At 37.6% G+C, this 17,789-nt stretch overlaps 1 protein-coding gene and 1 pseudogene across 8 annotated transcripts in view; one reads left to right on the top strand and one right to left on the bottom strand.

Annotated features, from left to right (window-relative positions):
- Rfx3 (regulatory factor X3) overlaps positions 1–17,789 on the top strand; it is a 252,375-nt gene that overhangs the window by 145,748 nt on the left and 88,838 nt on the right. For all 8 annotated transcript variants that reach the window (XM_029472433.1, XM_029472434.1, XM_029472432.1 and 5 more), the window contains one exon: positions 14,524–14,782. In XM_029472433.1, coding sequence (XP_029328293.1) covers positions 14,524–14,782 — 259 coding nt within the window. The remainder of the gene's footprint in view (positions 1–14,523; positions 14,783–17,789) is intronic.
- LOC110285440 lies at positions 5,860–6,306 on the bottom strand (annotated as a pseudogene).

The following is a 17,789-nucleotide window of genomic DNA, read 5'->3' as shown; positions in this document are numbered from 1 at the left end:
CAAGAGCTCCGGGGTTCTGGTTAGTACATCATGTTGTTCCAACAATAGGGTTGCAGATCCCTTTAGCTCCTTGGGTACTTTCTCTAGCTTCTCCATTGTGAGCCCTGTGATACATCCAATAGCTGACTGTGAACATCCACTCCTGTGTTTGCTAGGCCCCGGTAGGTTGCAGTTTTGTTTTACTTGATTCTAGGAATCTTTAAATATCCTGATTTCTTTAGTTCCCTACTGTTCATTCAAAAGTGTATTGTACAGTCTCCAAGTGTTCTTTATCTCTGAGTTTTCTCTTGATGTTGATTTACTCAGACTGTTGTCTGATGAGATATAGGAATGAGTTCAGACTTCCTTGTATTTAAGGCTTACATTATGGCCCAAAATCTGATCAGATTTGGAGAACATTGTACAAACTGCTGACAAGAACATGTGATCCCTCTCTGTTGGTTAGAATATTTGTCTATAGCATAATTTAGCTCTGAAATTTCTTTGCTATTATTTTTATTGTATGACTTACATAAATTTGCTAATTGGGTATCAAAGTTTCACACTATGATTGTGTGTGAGACCTGTGTGACCTGTTGTTATACTTGTACTATTTGTTTTATGAAACTGTAGCTGTAAGATTGGATACATAGTTATTCATAGGTGTTAGCTTCTTAAAGAATTGTTCCTGTTATTAATAGCAACAGTAGCTTTCTTTATCTCTTCTGAAGATTTCTAGTTTAGAGTCTACTTTCCCAGATATGTGAGTCATTGTGCCAGCCTTTCACAGCTTGCACATCCTTTGGCTCTCTTTACATTTTCCTAGCTAAGTGTGTTTCTTAGGCAGCAGATAGCTGAAATACTTTTAAAATCCAGTTTGTTTATAATTGGTGAGTTAGGCTGTTTGCCATAAGATTATTATTTTAAGGGCTGTGCTATTTCTAGTGATTTTGTTTCTTGATTTTGTGGCTGGTTGGATTATTTCTGGTTTTCTTCTTCCTTCCAAGTTAGTTTTAGACATACGTTGGATATGATCAGCTGTGTTCTTGCTTTCCTTGGTTAATCTGTTCTTCTCATGGAACATGTTGTTTTCTGTGTTTTCATGAGTAAGACTGCCTTTCTTCTTCTTCCATGTTTAGCACTATTTTAATAATACTCTTCTGAACTGCGTTGGCTTCTGTATTTTGCCCTCGTTTTGTTTGTCTTGAAATGGTCTTATTTTTCCACTTTTTGTCAGTGTGAAAAATAACTGTACTTGCTTTACTGACCTTGGTTGAAAGTTACTTAAATTCAAAACTCAAGAGATGGCTGGGTGAAGGGATAGATGGAAATAGATAGATACATAGATATAGATAGATAAGTAGATGATAGATAGGTAAATAGCTAGCTAGATAAATGTAAAAGTCATTCTGTGCTTTCCTGACTTTGGGTAGGGGTTGATGCAACATGTGGTATAATTCTAGCACTTGTGTTTTGTCTGTGAATGACATTTTATATGATTCTTGCTTTCTGTTTTGAACATCTTCACTGGAGAGCTGTGGGGATCCTCTTCTCTGGTCCTGTTTACAGTTCTAACGTCTTCTTTGTTGTAATACCTCTCCTCCCATTACCCTTAAGGTTATAGGACATTTTCTGCTGTTCTTTGACTGAATCCATTGTCTGTACCCTTGAACTTCCTCTCAATTTCTTCTAGCTCATGGATTTTTAGATTTGGCATCTTTAATGTTGTCAGACTTTTCATAAGCATTGATGATCCCATTAATATTTAAAAACATGTTTCTGAATGTATTGTTATTCCCTTAAATTCATTTTTATCTTTAGTTTGTTCATGAACCATTCTTTTTTTAATATTGCAGTATAATTGACATATATTTCCATTGTTTCTGTTTAGTTCCTCCTCAGTGTCTCAATTTCTTGGTTGATTTTTTTTCTCCATGTTTTTAAAAGTTTCAGCTCCAAGTTCCCAACCATTTAATTCACTGTGGTTACTTTCTTGTCTGTGTCCTGAATGGATCCCCATGTTTTGTTCATCTGCTTAATTGAGTGGCCTCTATGGCCATTGATTTTTTTTTAATTCTTTCTCTGAAATTTTAGCTGTCTTAGTGTCTCTGTATTGTATTTTAGTGGTGGTGGGAGGTTGCAGGTGTGCTATGGAGAGTTGTCTCATTCTTTGTATTTCTCTGTTGTATTTTGTGCATCTGTTAGGATGGATGTGTCTTTTTGTTTTACTTTATTCCCTTTCCTATTATTTTATTTTGATTTGTTTTATATGAGTCCTTAAGAGAGGTAGAAGAGGAGTCTTCATTGCAAACTATAGTCTCTACTTCTATTTATTTGGTTGTAGTAAAAAAATCGCTGTGTTTCCCTAGTGCCTGACTGACTGTTTTGACATTGCTCTCAATAGAACACTCTAGTGTCTCTGATTTGATCCAGAAATAGCAGCAGTGGGGAAAATTAAGTTGATAGTTTTTTGTTTTTTGTTTGTTTGTTTGTTTGTTTTGGTTTTTTTAAGGCTGGGCTGTCAATATTGCTATGTAGGGAGTTGAGAAGTGATTGGGAAAGAATATAAAGGGAGGGGAGACTGTGAATGGGTAGAAATGTAAATGGATTGAACTGTGCAAGATAGAATACTGTAGATCTGGAAGTAGAGAGAAGATTTTTGTAGTTCAAGAAAAGGGAAGGCCAGACTTTGAAGTCTTCTCTTATCTTGTATATCTTCCTTCCTTCCTTCCTTCCTTCCTTCCTTCCTTCCTTCCTTCCTTCCTTCCTTCCTTCCTTTTTCTTTTTATTCGTAAGCAAGCAATTTAAAAAACACAGCTCAGTAACTTAAAAATGCTAATAGAAATTATAGAAAAAAATTGAGAAACCAAGAATTGAAAATAAAAATATACAATAACATAAGAATAGCAGCTATTATGTATTTGATTATTTTTTCCCTGTCATTTGTATTAGGTTCTACAGGTTGGGAAGGATGGAGAGTCTCAATAATTCAGACAGTGTGCCCATGCAGAGGAGTAGAATTTTGTGAGCTTCCATTGCTTTATTTCAGAATCTTCAGGCCAGAATCTGCCCTTGACTTCTGATTTTATTCATCCATTCACCCAGACTCAGCTTCTAATCCAGCATCTTACCTAGATTTCCATGTTTTATTGCCATACGAACACCTTAATTACCTGAAAATAAACACGTTGCCACTGGCATTCTTCTTCCTCCCTCTCTCTCTACTTCTCACCTGCTTCCGGTGTACCAACTTTGATTTCTTCCTAGAAGTAGTACCATTATGTTTCCATAATCAAATATATTTCTTTTTAAATAGCATTTGGGCATATTCTTCTTTCTTTCCAGCTCCTCCCTACCCCAACCAGTTTAGAGTGATCCTCCTCCTAGAACGGTTTTCATGCTGATCTGGACCTAGCTTCTCTTCCACAGTCAGCTTCCACTATACAGGGCAGCAGCACCCATTATTTTCCATGTAGTATTGTATGATGAATGCCCTATAATGTTTCTGATACTGAGGAAAAACATCCCTAAACGAGTACTTGCTGCTTGGTTGTTTTATTTGAATGTATTTAGATCATTGGCACTTATAAAAAGTTAGTAAGTTTCTGTCATTCTAGTGGATATTCAACTCTCTCCACAGTTAATAGTATAGCTGACGTTCACCTATTTGTTAGGTAGGTTTAGGGCCTCCTGCAGCTTGATTTTAACATTTCTAAGATAAATTTAAACTACTGTAGGCATTTACACCAAATGAAAAAGAAGCTTTTCACTTAAACCTTATTCTCTGAGAAAATAAATTACTTTGTAGAAGTTTGTAGTAGTAGCTTCGCTGTTAGCTGTCATTGCTTCTGACAGTGAATGCTGAGTGGCCACAGAAGCTGAGAGTGTGGGTTCTCATATCTTTCAGGTCTGTGTGACAGAAGCTAGGTGGCCAGAGAAAGGGGCACTTAGGATAGATGTTAAGAGAGTCTGTCACAGTCGTTCCTCATTTGTGCAGGTTTACAGTAGTTCAGAGGGTGTTGTTATACTCCCTAGAGGGATGTGACTCTGAGCTAGGGCAGCAGATAGCCTCTGAGAAGCCCTTTATGACTCAATCAGGAGATTGGTACAAACATTAAATAATTGCTGATAAATGCTGTGATTTGTTTGTATGTTTCTGTCCTAAATTCTTTACATTGTCAACTGCATTTCATAGTGCACTTTTACGTCTGTTAGTTTATTTATGTGTATGTGAGTACCAAAAACAAACAAAAGGGTACCTTGTGAGAATAGGTTTTTCCCTTTTACCATGTGGTTTCAGGAATATCAGGCATGGTGGCATAAGCCTGTGACTGCTAAGCCACAGGCTCCTTTGTTCTTTATTGTACATATTTAACCGTCCCATGTAATAAATATGAGTTAAATGAATTTATGCCACTTGAAAACTATAGAAAAATATCATTTTTAAAGTTGATTCTTTAAAATTATAAGAATTGTTTAAGTGCAAAACTGATGCCAAAGAAACTGTCTAGTGCTAACACATATTTTCTGTGGCCACTAGTTCAGTTGATTAGATCATGGCTAATGAGGTCTAGGTCATGAGTTCACTTGCTACAAAGTCCAATTAGCTTTGATCTGGACTGTGTGGGCCTAGATTGCATCTCCAATTCCAAGGATCATGTCACAGTGAGCACTCTTGGTCAGGGGAGAAGATGTGCCTCTTAAAACCCCTCATTACTAGCAAATATACATTTGAATAGGAGTTCTGAAGTATCCCCTTTACAATCAACAAGGAAATGCCATCATGCTGCTATGAATTATATCCAGGATTTTAGTGAGTAGATGACTATGAATATTTTTCTCAGGCATCAAAATAATTACTTTTTCATCATAAGCCATTTGAATCTTTCTGTAATTTTATATTGAAGCCATTAGACTGCATACAGTTCGTGGATCAGATGCCCATCTGAGGTCATTTGTATTCTTAGTTTTTATTTAATAGACTTCCATATGTGTTAGGAAAGTATGATCTTCATTCTTCTGTTGTGTCACACTGAATTAATAGGCAGTTAGTATTTGATCTCTGACTTAGACCTCAGAGTCCCACTTCTGTGTCTAATAACCACGTTTTGGAAATGATACTCCTAGAGGAGAGGGACTCTGATCATTACCATGAACTTTCAAGCCCCCAATATAGGACCCTACAACCTGCACACTCTTAGGAAGTCTGGTCTCTAAGCCTGTGTTACCAGCATTCTCATTTCATGTAGACATAATGTACAGGGTCTCACTCAGGAGGTGATGACAGCACTCACAGATGCGTGTAATCACTTACGAGAATGTGTAATCATCATAATTTGCTGAAACTAAAGTGTTTACCTGGTTCTTGCTGTGAATATTGACAATTACTGCTAGCATAACAGGCTTAACAGTGTGGGTTAGCAAGTAGGCATGGATTTCAGTTGAACAATTGAGACTACTTTACCATGCTGGCTGTTGACACAGAATCATTGCTTTTGACTCAAGGGAAAAGGTAATAACTCCATCCATTCTTCAGCTTATTTTATTCAGGTTCTGGAGGAACCTAAGCTGTATCTCCCAAAGATATTTCCCCAAAATCTAGGCCATAGTTATATTTTTGTACAAATTCTTAAAACTTACAATTTCCAGTCATCTGTGTTACTGTGATTGAACTAGCCAAGGAATATCTCATACCACAATCAGAGAGTTCTTTTGTAGTCACAATCTCTTGGTTAGTAATAAATCAGATATATATATATTTAAACAGATCTTGTCTCAAGTTGATTTGTAAAAACAGCATAGGATACTGGTCATCTGCAAATAGCGTGTGGGTAGATGTGTCATAGCCAATCATCTGTCTTCACATTGGCAGGAGCCTTTTCTATGGGGCCTTCACAGGGGCCTGGGCACCTTTGGGAGCCTGAGCTGGAGCTGCGGCCTCTGCCTTGAAGTGAACCTTGGGCTTTGGTTGGCAGAGCCTATGCCCCTTGGCCATGTTGCTTTGAGTCTGCTTCCCAAGCTTGGAGTGAGTGATGAAAACCAGACAGCTGAGGTTGCGGCTGGGGCCCTTTGGCATCTTGGGCTTGATGGCCTGAGGCTTCACCAGGGCCTTGATAGCCTCTGCACATGCGCTCACTGCCTTTGCATTGTTGGCCTGCATCTTCTCCAGGCCTTTCTTGTTGTGCTTCTTGGCCAAGCGCATGTTCTTCAGGAACTTGGGGTCAACCCCCTAAGAGATTCGTATCTTTGCGACCAGGGTTTCTTGATGCCATCTCTGTGTCATTTGTGAGACTGGTTGTGCGTGGTGTGGTTCTTGGACTTGGCCATGTCTGCACGGTAACCTGCAGCTCCTGCAGCACCTGGGACCAGAAGAGATGAAGTCAAATCTTTAAAATAAAAGTCTTTTTCTGCTTTGCTCCTTCCTCTTTTGACTTCTACCCTCACCCACAGTCATGCACCATGATTTTCAGAGTGGAAAGAATCTTGTAATCTAAACTATGGCAAAATTAGGAAGTCTGTTTTATAATGACTTTTTAAAATGTGAACCATAAATGAAAATTGTCTATTGTTTAGAGGTAATCATTTTTTAGGATGTAATGGCATCTGTTGTTTGCATAGCTGTGAAGTCTATGGATCAACTCTGTCACAATTCTTCTTGAGATAGTACATTTGTCATCAACTAATGGAAGACATTTTCCAAACTATCTTCTACAAAGTATGAGTCCCTTAAAAGCCTACTGTGCTTATACAAATGGTAAAACATGTGTAACAGTATTCATGAAGATCCCCAGTAACTAATAGAGCTATTGAGGTTTTAAAAATCCTGCATTTGGGAGAAAAGAAAGTCAGTATTTAGGAAAGAAACTCAGTATTTCCAAAACTTTTACACAGTATACTTTGCAAGATGACACTTTTGACATTTGTAATTTATTTAAAATCCATAAGCATGAGAACAAAATGGGACCCAATTTTCTAAGCATCACCTCTTGAAACTCTTATGGTTAGTGCATTGTCTGAAGGCCCCCACTTACCTCTCCCATCTCCTTCAAATGATTAATAAGAAACCACTTCAACTTATTCTTTTCCTCCTTAAGTAACACAGCTGAATTTCAGAATTTGCAGGTAAAGTTAGGTTTTCTTATTATCTATCAAATCATCTTTCCTTAGAAGAAATGAGTTCATGGAATTTCTGTAACTAAGGGGAGATTGATGCTTTCTTCGTTTGTGCTTCTAACGATGCATAGTCTAAGACATGCAGGAGCTGGTGTGGGCATCCACTTCCAATTTAGAGCTCACCAGCTCACTGGTTCCATTGGAAGCCTTCTTGGAGGGAGAAATGACCTTGTGTGAGAAGAACTTTTATGTCTCTTCACAATTAGAGAAAGGCTTCTGGTGTTATCTACATAAATACTCCCATCTCTCCAAAGATGAAAGGCATTCAAATGTCGCTGCTTAGAATGTCAGAGTTGGAAAGACTGAGATCATTTCTTCCTATCCCTTTCACAAACAGATAAACTGAAGCTCAGTGATGGAAGCCAGCTGTCTTGTCTCCAGTGTGCATTGCTTTTTAGTGATCTACAGAGACTGACTTATTTGAAGTTTTTTGAATGCTGATTTTTTTCCTTTTCTTTTCTCTCTTTCTTTCTGGAAATGTTATATACAGTATTTACATAGTTATTGTAGAAAGAAACAAAACTTGTAATATTTAAAAACTAATTATTAAAAATCACTATTATACTTATTAAACTCTTTATGGTTTTTATTAAATTAGCATCTAGTCCTTTAAATTTAGATCTATTTTGTAAATATTCAAGGAAAATAAATGTATTGTTTGGGTAGTATCAGACCGTGTAGGAGAGCCTATCTTTAGTGAGTTTATAACATTAAATATTGTCCCATTACTATATTATATTTTTTAATTCAATTTATGGTATGAAATTTACACACTATTTATTGTCTTAATTTACTCCTATAATCTTGTTGGATTTTAAAATGGCAATTCTATTATTGGCATGATATTCAAATCCTTGATAAAATGCAAAGTGCGTAATTTAGAGATATTGTATTATGGACTTATATATGAGGCTCTAGAACCTGAAAAATGGAATAAAGATGGTTAAACCTTAGCTCAGTTGGCTTAGTCATTCTAATGAATAAGCAAGTAGAGAATATTCAGAGTTATGCTTAACCATGGTGTATGCCAAGGCAGCATTAATTAACTGAATTAAAAGGGTGAGACTCCTGGCATTTATGTAGAGCCATAGATTGAACTCTGAAGAAGCTTCTGCCAGAAAACAAACAACATACATACATACATACATACATACACACACACACACACACACACATATATATGTATATATATATATATATATATATATATATATATATATATATATATATATATATATATATATATATATATATATATATATATCCATGCTTCCACATCCATTTTAAAATGTGGATACACATGAGGATAATACAAGGTTTTGCTTTAGCTGTAGAAGTCATGTGATGAGTCATATTCATGACTCTTAGCCTTTGGCAGTTTGTCTGAAACAAACAAAGTAGACATAGGACATCTTTCTAAAGTGCATAAAGCTGCCTAGAAATTTGGCTGTTTCAGGAAAGTTGAGTCAAGACAAAGACACCTAACAGACCATACCTGAGGTTTTCCTTGAATGTGTTTAGGAGATTTCTGAGGAAAATAATATTGAAGCAAGGAGTGAAGGGGAAAAAATGAAAGATGTATTCAGTGTTTATAGTATGAAAAACTGATTGTGGTACCCGAAGAGCCACTTCTAGTACAGAACGACTTCATTTCTCTTGGTATTTCCAAACAATCATTCTTCAAAGCTGAGTGTGATGACACACACCTGCCTGGCATGTGAGAGGCTGACTTGGAGAACCTTGAGTCCAGTCAGGCCTAGATTACACTGTGAGAGTAGTCTCATAAACACCAAAGTCACACAGACAAAATAGTGGTGGTGGTGGTGGTGATGATGATACATTCTAGGTACTGATTTAGGAGCTTAAACATTTAAATTTAGTAAGATTTGTAGGTGTTGTGAGTTACTGTAGTTTCATTTGGGCTCTCAAGATACCATTTAACAAGGTAATGTTTGCTTCCCAAAGATTAAAATTAGTGAGGATATTATAGCCTACTTCTAGTATCAACTCAGTATTTGAAAGTCATTATGTGTGTGCGTGTGTGAGTGTGTGTGTGTGTGTGTGTGTATGTGTGATCAGATCAAGATCAAAATTAGACAATCCATGCCCCTCCTTCCCTACTTGTGTTTTTTTAATACTCATTTAGACATGGCATGTCTTAACTACTATGTGTCTATGAAACAACTAAGCCAACCTTATGGTTCATACATGGTGCTCTGTAACCTTGGTATGCTCTTTGGTGCCTGCTCCCTTCTCTTGTTCTATGACTATTTCCTAGCCCATGAATCATTCCCAGCTAGAAGAAAATGTGAAAACTAGAGTAGCTTGCTTTCCATAGCCAATTTTCATACTGACCGGAGGGTTATGTAACAATGTCCATATTGATAAAACTGCTGAAATTAACACATGCTTCTTTCTATCTTCTTACCTGCCTCTGGCTTCTCTATCAGCCCTTCTTCAGCATTGAGGGTCCCACTCTGAGTAAGAGGAGTCATAACTGAGGAAATGCAATTCTAAATCGCAACAGAAAAATCCTAAGAACCTGTTACCATCCTTTAGAATGGTCCCTTCTTGGTTATTTGTAGATATAATTTATGTGTGTAAAGTCATAAGTTCTTTCCATAAGATTCAGAACATGAGCTGAGTTTGAGTATTAAATCTTTGTTTCATAAATGTTTAACTTTGGTCTAATCCTTTGAATTGATCCAAATTGTATTTACTCAGATTATGTGTGAAACATGAATTGTATCAGTCAAAGAATACCATACAAATTAAAGAATACATGAAAGTGTTAAAGTAACTTTTATTTGCTACATGTAATTGTCATCTCAGAGGCTTACTGCTGAATAAACTCACCCTTTCTACTTCTTTTTTAATTCTGGCTGTTCATATCAATGTCCTTTCCAAGTTGACTCATTCAATGTGGCTTCTCTAGGCTTCTCACTGGACAACCTATCCCTGTAAAACTGTCCCAGGAAAACTGTCCCCTCTCTCTTTCTACCTGACTCTCTTAAGTTACCTCTCAACTTTTCTTGTGAGAGTTGGGCATATCCTTATCTCTGATCCATTCCGTCAAAGCTTTCTCTGATTTGTCACTTTGTCTGCCCCTCAATTAGATGTCACTCTCAAACATGGCTGGCTCCATCTACAAACTAACCTTACTTTTATTGTTTGGGATTAAAGGTATGTATTTAATACTTGTCTATATTCCAGCCAGACCATACTGTAACTCCAGAGTATGTGTTCTCCAGCTGAATCACATAGATCTAAAAGGTTTGTGGATATGATCCCTTACCAGAGCAGCCTTGTTGCTAGGTTAAAATTCCTCTATGACTATGTAGAATGTGTTGCATAGTAAATAGTCAAAACCCATGAGCTGCCTTTAGCTGTTACTATGTCTGTAATTTGTAAAGCATCTCCATAGAGTGCATACTCACATATCACTCTTAGACTCTGAAAAAAGAAGCCACGTCTTCTTTATATCAGTATTTATTGCCCTGTATGTATTTATAACAACTCATTTGACTATAGTTTATGCCAACATCAGGTTGTCTTAATTTATGCATTATTAAATGAGGCTCTTTTATATTCAGTGGACATAAATTAGCATGAACTTCTCTTTCTTTCAATATAAATGTGAAATCAACATGGCTATCTTTATTTTATTAAATATAGAAGACTTCTAGTTTGGGAAATTATGTCAATGATAAGAATTTTACATATATTTTAAATGGCATTTTCAGTTTTTTAAAAATATTCTTTGCAAACAGATACTGATTGTGTATAGCTTCTTGGGTAGGGGTGCAAGCCTGTACTCACCTCCCCTTCTCATTGCTGGGGCCACATCTGGTATGTACATGTACAGGCCCCATGAGTGCTGCCACAGTCTCTGAGTTCATATGAGCATCAGTCCTGTTGTGTCTGGAAAACACTATTTCATTGCACTCATCCCTCCCCAGCCCTTACAGGCTTTCTACTTTCTTTTCCATACAGATGCCTGGGCCCTGGGGGAGGGTTTGATGAATGCATCTCATTTAGTATTGAGTGATCCAAAGCCTCTCACTCACTCTGCACTTTATCCAGTCTCGTGTTAGTTCCCATCAACTACAAGACGCTTCTCAGATGATGGCTGAGTGAGACACTAATCTGTGGTTCGAGCAAAATGTCATCAGGAGTCATGAAAATTAACTTTCATATAATTTATATAAATTGCAAGTATTTTGATGGGTTAAATTTTCTCATTGAAAATGTAAAGGTCTTAGCTTCACACAATTTCTTATGATTAACAAAACTTTTAAAATGTTTATTGAAATTTATAAAGCTGAATATTATGACCAATAGAAATTGTGTTTAAGTTACTGGCTGTTCACTGTGCTCACTATGTATAGGGACTGTATTGTGTTGCGATTATAGATAGAAGTGAAGTATCCTTTCATGCAAGTACAGATACATGAGTGAATCAGCAGTCAGCCTTTCAGAAGCTGTACTATAGCCATACAAAGTTGTTGTGGTAAGGAGCTTGTGCTGAACCTGTAAGGGTGATTAGAAGAACAAAGGGCGAGATTTGGGAGAAATAACAAAGTTCTCCAAGCAAAGGGAAAAGGCTGGAGAAAATGGTACTTTCTGAAGGAAAATGGTGGCCATTGTGTTGTTATTGAAGTAAGCATTTAAGAACATGACCATTACTGAGTTCTGAGATTATGTGCAAACTAATCCTGGTGCTTCCTGTAAAGTTTTGAGCAGTTTTTTGAAGGTAAGGAAGACTTTTGAAAGCAGCAATCATGGGAAGATTTTTTTTTAGTAAAATTTTGTTTCCATATTTATATTTTAGAAAAATTCCCATGGCAGCAAAATTGGAGGAAAACTGGCAGAGATCCAGGTTTGAAGAAGGAAAACCAAGTAGAGGGCAGCTATAATAATGGTGTTGTGAATTAAGGATTATGAGAATGGAAAGGCATATTGTAGGATTCCATGATTTATTTAAAAGAAAATTCTTAGGATTTCCTGGCTTATAACAGCATAAAGGAAGCATTAGCTTGAATGTCAAAAACTGGTGTTGGAGGTATTAGGCTCTGCTCTAAGAAGAGCATAAAAGAACAAGAACTTTTGAGGGTACTTAATAGCAGAGAGTTTTCTCTTCTCTTCGTCCTTTTTATTGAAAGTCGATTCTTTTCTCATGTAATATATCCTAATTACAGTTTTACTCCCTCTCCCTCTCCTCCTCCCAGTTGCTCACCTCCGCCCTCTGCTCTGGATCCAGTCCCTTCCAGCCTCTCATTTTAAAAAGGCCAGGCTTCTAAAAGATCACAACCAAACCTAACAAAATAAAATATTAGATGAAGCAAAAAGCAGCAGGTTGAGGCAACCCAACAGAAGGAAGTGGCCTTCAAGAATGGGCATAAGAATCAAGGACCTACTCATCACACACTTGGGGGTCCCATAAAGAATACTAAGCTGAAAGCTATAATATATACACAGAAGACCTGGTGCAGATCTCTGTTAGCTCTATGGTGCTGCTTCAGTCTCTTGAGTTCATATGAGCTTTGCTCAGATGATTCAGAGAGCCTTGTTCATCCCCTTTGGCTCTTACACTCTTTCCATCTCCTCTTTAACATTGTTCCCTGAACTCAATGGGAAGGGATTTGATGAATACACTCCATTTAGTGCTGTGTGTTCCAAGGACTCTATTTGTAATGTCTGCCTATGGGAATCTGCATCTGTTCCCATCTACTATAGGAGGCAGTCTCCCTGATAACAAGTGAATAAGGCATTGATCTATGAGTACAGCAAAATATTATTAGGAGTCATTTTATTGATCCATTTTTAGTGCTTTTTCTTAAGCCTCTTGGCTGTGTAGTCTCTGGTTCTTGGTCGGCCAAGCAGTGTTGGGTATGGGTTCTGTCTCACGGAGTGGGCCATAAGTCAAATAAGACATTGGTTGGCTACTACCATGAGTTCTGGGCCATATTTCCTTAGCTTGTAATTTAGACAGGACTGATTGTAGGAAAAAGGTTTTGTGGCTGATTTCATGTTTACATTTTTCTTTTTGTAGCCTAGCGAGTTCCTTCCCACACCAAAGACAGAACATAGAGGTCAATTCTGTGGGTGTCTAGAAATAACTGTTGACTCTTAGAAACTTAAATATTAAAATTCTTAAATTAGAACTTGATAAGAAAAGTTTCCTAACTCTAGACAGCTTAACATGAGTACATGTGTGTCTTGTAGTACATGATAAAGGCCTGTGGTTTAAGGTAAATTAACAAGAAATGCAGCAAGCACAAACACTAGCATATTGAACACGCCAGGAATCTGGAGATCAGAAAAGAGGTTTGAGTGTTAACAGTGCATGTAAGGAGTGGACATGAAATGCCCCAGAAAACAAAGCTCTGTCCTAGTTGATACCTAAAGGATTTGATGCCTACCCAACAGTCAGGCTTGGCCACAGTAGGGATGGAGCTAGAGAATAGCAAGAACTGGAAATGTTAGTTTATCCTTTGAATTTGAGCATGTGAAGTGTTTGTGGCTGTACATTTTTATATTTCTGTACTTTTGTAATGTCTTGTGAGCTTTTACATATTACAAAATAAAAGAAATATAAAAGTATGTTATAATGTGAGATGTCATCAACTGAAAGTAAAAGAATCAGATAAGCTTCATCAGAACAGACAAAGAGGAAAAGGGCAACATGGAGTGGTCAGCAGTGTGGCTCTGCAGGCAGGTCAAAGAGACAAGGCTGACGGGAGCCTGCTAGCCTGGTATTTACATTTGGTAACAAGTGACCTTATTAAAAGCCATTTCACTGGAAGGCTAAGGTCAGAGGCTTGACCAGACCTTTTGGGAAATGGAAAGTAAGCACATGAAGGCGGCACAGTCATTAAGTGTAGAGTGTGAAGGAGAAAGCCGCCAGATAGAAGTGGGCACTGTGTCAGCTCCAGATCCTTCTTCAGACATGAAGGATAATCACTAGTCATCCAGGGATGGAGGTGGCCGAGAGATGGACTGTCAGCCAGCTCTCTGTGTTGCAGATCCTAGTCTTCCTAACACTCACACATACCTGAGATTTCAAATGAAAGGACGGAGTTTGCTTAACAGACTTGCAGAGAATTGACCTATTCTTACTTGGAGATGTGCTCCTATAGTGAGTAATTGCACTGTAGTACAAAACCAAGTTAAGGTTCTCTTTAAAGAAACAGACATTTAATTTGGATATCCAACCATTGGTAGGAATAGTATTTCACAGAAAAAATATAAATTTTAACAGGATTCAGAGGCTATATATTATTGATGTATTTTAAAATACATTTGCATTAAAGAGAACAATCATGATATAAACAAGCTAATAAATTTTTTCTTTGTTTTCTTCTTCTAAAGCCGAACAACAACTTATCCCTACACAGAAACACAGATGTACAGCCAAAACACTGGAGGAAATTACTTTGATACTCAAGGAAGTTCTGCCCAGGTGACAACCGTGGTGTCCTCCCACAGTATGGTGGGGACTGGTGGGATTCAGATGGGCGTCACAGGAGGACAACTCATCAGCAGCTCGGGAGGAACCTATCTGATCGGCAATTCAATGGAGAACTCTGGTCACTCAGTGACACACACAACCCGGGCCTCCCCAGCAACAGTAAGTGTTTAAGGTTTAATTTACATTAGCTTCTGTGGCTCCTAGTGTACTGCTTTTCTCTATGGAGAGAAACAAATCACAAAAATATGAGTTGGCCAAATTGTGTGAAGCAGTTTTCCTATCCTGGCACATTAGAAGATGTAACAGGTAGCATTATGAAAAGAACATTACTGACATGTATGCCCCAGTTCAGTAAGTAGGAAGTTTTTTTATCAGTAATAGAAAGCTAGATTTAGATAAATGAATTTTTCTAATGCAAATACTGACGTTGTTGCTTGGGGCTCTGGAGTTTTAGCACACAGAGATTGAGGCAAAACAATTGCTGAGAAGTCAAGGCCAGCCCGAGTTATATACCACCTGCACTATGTTTTATTTAATATATTAAAAAAACCTGGTTTTCTTTTACAACAGAAAGCCACATGTGCTTGATTTGCCTATTGATGTTAGTACTAAACTTAAAACAATGGTGTGGATACATGCCTGTCAGTCATCCTAGCTCATGGGAGGGAGGGGTATGAGGATTGGAAGTTTGAGGCCAGTCTGAGCTATGCCATGTGACCCTCTGGTCCCAAAGAAAGCCTCTGGGAAACACTGATGATAGGTGAGTCACATGTGAGTCACTTGTGCTGGTGCTGATCACAGGTATGGGCACATGATAGCATAAGGCCACATCTTTGCATAGCACTTTTCAAGTGTTTAAATTTAAATATGCAGTTTGACACAAAAGGATGACACGTCAGCATGAGAGTATTAATTTATTGAAATGCTGTCAGAAATAGAGGAAGTTAGGTGCCATTTGATATCATCAAGCTGTAACCTCAACTATGCATAGAAAAGAATGATCATCTAAGATAGCAGTGGAATTGATTTCTGCTTGAGCTCTATGAACTAGTCATGCTGGTGGGCCAGGGCTGTAGCTCAGCTCAGTGGCATCATGACAGTGGTCCTGAATTCTAAGTGGGAGTGCAGTGCTGGGGATCTGAATGAATCCACATGCTGTCCTCATGATGTCTCTCTCCATGGTGTTTGTTCTTGAAGTGAAAGGAGGAGGTGGTGAGTAGGGGAGAGAACAGCAGCAGTGAGAGGCTTAGACCTTTCACTGGGCAGGATTCTTCATGATGTTCTCTGTACGTTGTAATAATGATGCTTCCATCATTATTACTGCCTTTTTCCTATTCAAATTTTAAACCACTATTTTTAATTCAGTGTTTTTCTAACATTAGAACAGCTGTTCTTAGTGTACAGAGGTTTTGTTTTGTTTTCAGCCAATATCAAATTAAATGGAGAGATACTTCAAGCAATCCCACTATTTTCTACATATTTTCCAAGTGTTCTTTATATGTATTGTCCCTTGTTTCTAATAATTTTACAATTCTAAATTTTCAGTCGTACAAATATTTATATTGATTGCAAAATAAAGTTGCCACTACTCGGCCATATCCTCTCTAGCCGTGCCACTGTATCAACAAAACACAGTGCTGTACTAAAGAATTAGGAGATATAGACAAAACACTACGTTTATATTTATTACAAGAGGAAAATGACCCCAGCAGTTAATAGCATGCCTATTCAGATATGTGTCAGATGCTGTCTGCAGTGGTAAGGGAGTCCCTGCGGTTTCTCAAACCTCGTGTACTGTCTCCTCTGTGTTTCACCCATTCTCTCATACTGACACGCCCTCCTGGGATCCCATCCTTTCCTGCTCAGCTCTTAGAGCCATTTCCTTTTGCCTTCATGCCAGGGTTAGCTCCCTAAATATCCTAGTAACAACTTGATTAATGTTTACTTAATTTATAAGCTTTGGTGCTGAATTATGTAAATATTATAGTTTAGGTCATTTTAGTATATAGTTATAGGTACTAAAAAGAACAACTGTATCATTTTTTTCAACCGTGGATGCCTTTGTTTTTCTATACAGAGTATAAAAGATGTTACTCCTAAAGTTTCCACTGTACAACTTGGAAGAGTTTATTATTATATCAGCTTTCAATTAAGCCTTTTTACATTAATACTTCCTTTAAAACAAAAAGTGCATAAAAATTGACTATGAAGATAAATACTGTATCTGCGGGTTCTCATTGAAATCCATGATAGTTATCTGTATATCCAAGCCTCTCTGTATGCATCTGCCAGGGTTTACTATGTCGCCTTAGATTGATTACTGAGCTACATATTTGATTTGCATCACACTTCAGTAATGCTGCACATATTAGCTCAAATCACAGTGTGATTTCTCTTGTCATTTTATAGTTTTATTTTAGTATAGCACACTAGCAGAATTTAAGTGTTCTTTAGCCCTGGAACTTTCCCTAGTGTTCTCCTCCTGCCAAATGCTGAAAACAATACATTTTTCTAGTATTTTGATTCTTAGAAATCAGGCATGCTTTTAGTAGGTGCTGAGTCACCAAATGACTTTCTTGCTGTCATTTTTTTTTTTCCAGTCACCATAAAACCTTAGAAAAGCATGTCTGTGAGCAGTGTTTGGCAGCTTCTTGTTGGTTGAGATTCAAAGTGTGTTTCTTTACAATGAGGCATATGCTCTATGCCATTTAAGTTCAGGTTTTTTCTGGCTGGTCTTATGCTTGTAATGTGTAGCATAAATAATGTAAGTGACTGTAGGAATCACTGATGCTTCAGTTCAAATGTCGACTGCAGAAAATAGAGTCACCTCTCTCCATCTGTGTATTTCATCTGCATGGATTCAACTTAACTCACAGAAGATATTTAGGAAATAATTTTGGTGAACATGTACATACTTTTTGCTTGTGATTGCCCGCCCAAATAGTATAGTATATTAACTATTTTTCTAGCATATTTTTGTTGTTTTAAGTAATATAAGTAATCCAGAGACAATATAAATGATCTGGCATGTGAGACAGCTCAGCGGCTAAAAGTATGTTCCACCACACCTGACGGCCCGGAGAAAAGAGGAAGCGAACTCTCAAAAGTTACCCTCTTACGTCCACACGTGCACACACACACACACACACACACACACACACACACA

This window comes from Mus caroli, chromosome 19 (assembly GCF_900094665.2).
Source record: "Mus caroli chromosome 19, CAROLI_EIJ_v1.1, whole genome shotgun sequence".
In the NCBI taxonomy this organism is placed as follows: Eukaryota; Metazoa; Chordata; class Mammalia; order Rodentia; family Muridae; genus Mus; species Mus caroli.
Note: the sequence above shows the minus strand (reverse complement) of the source record. Positions and strands in the feature narration are given on the sequence as shown.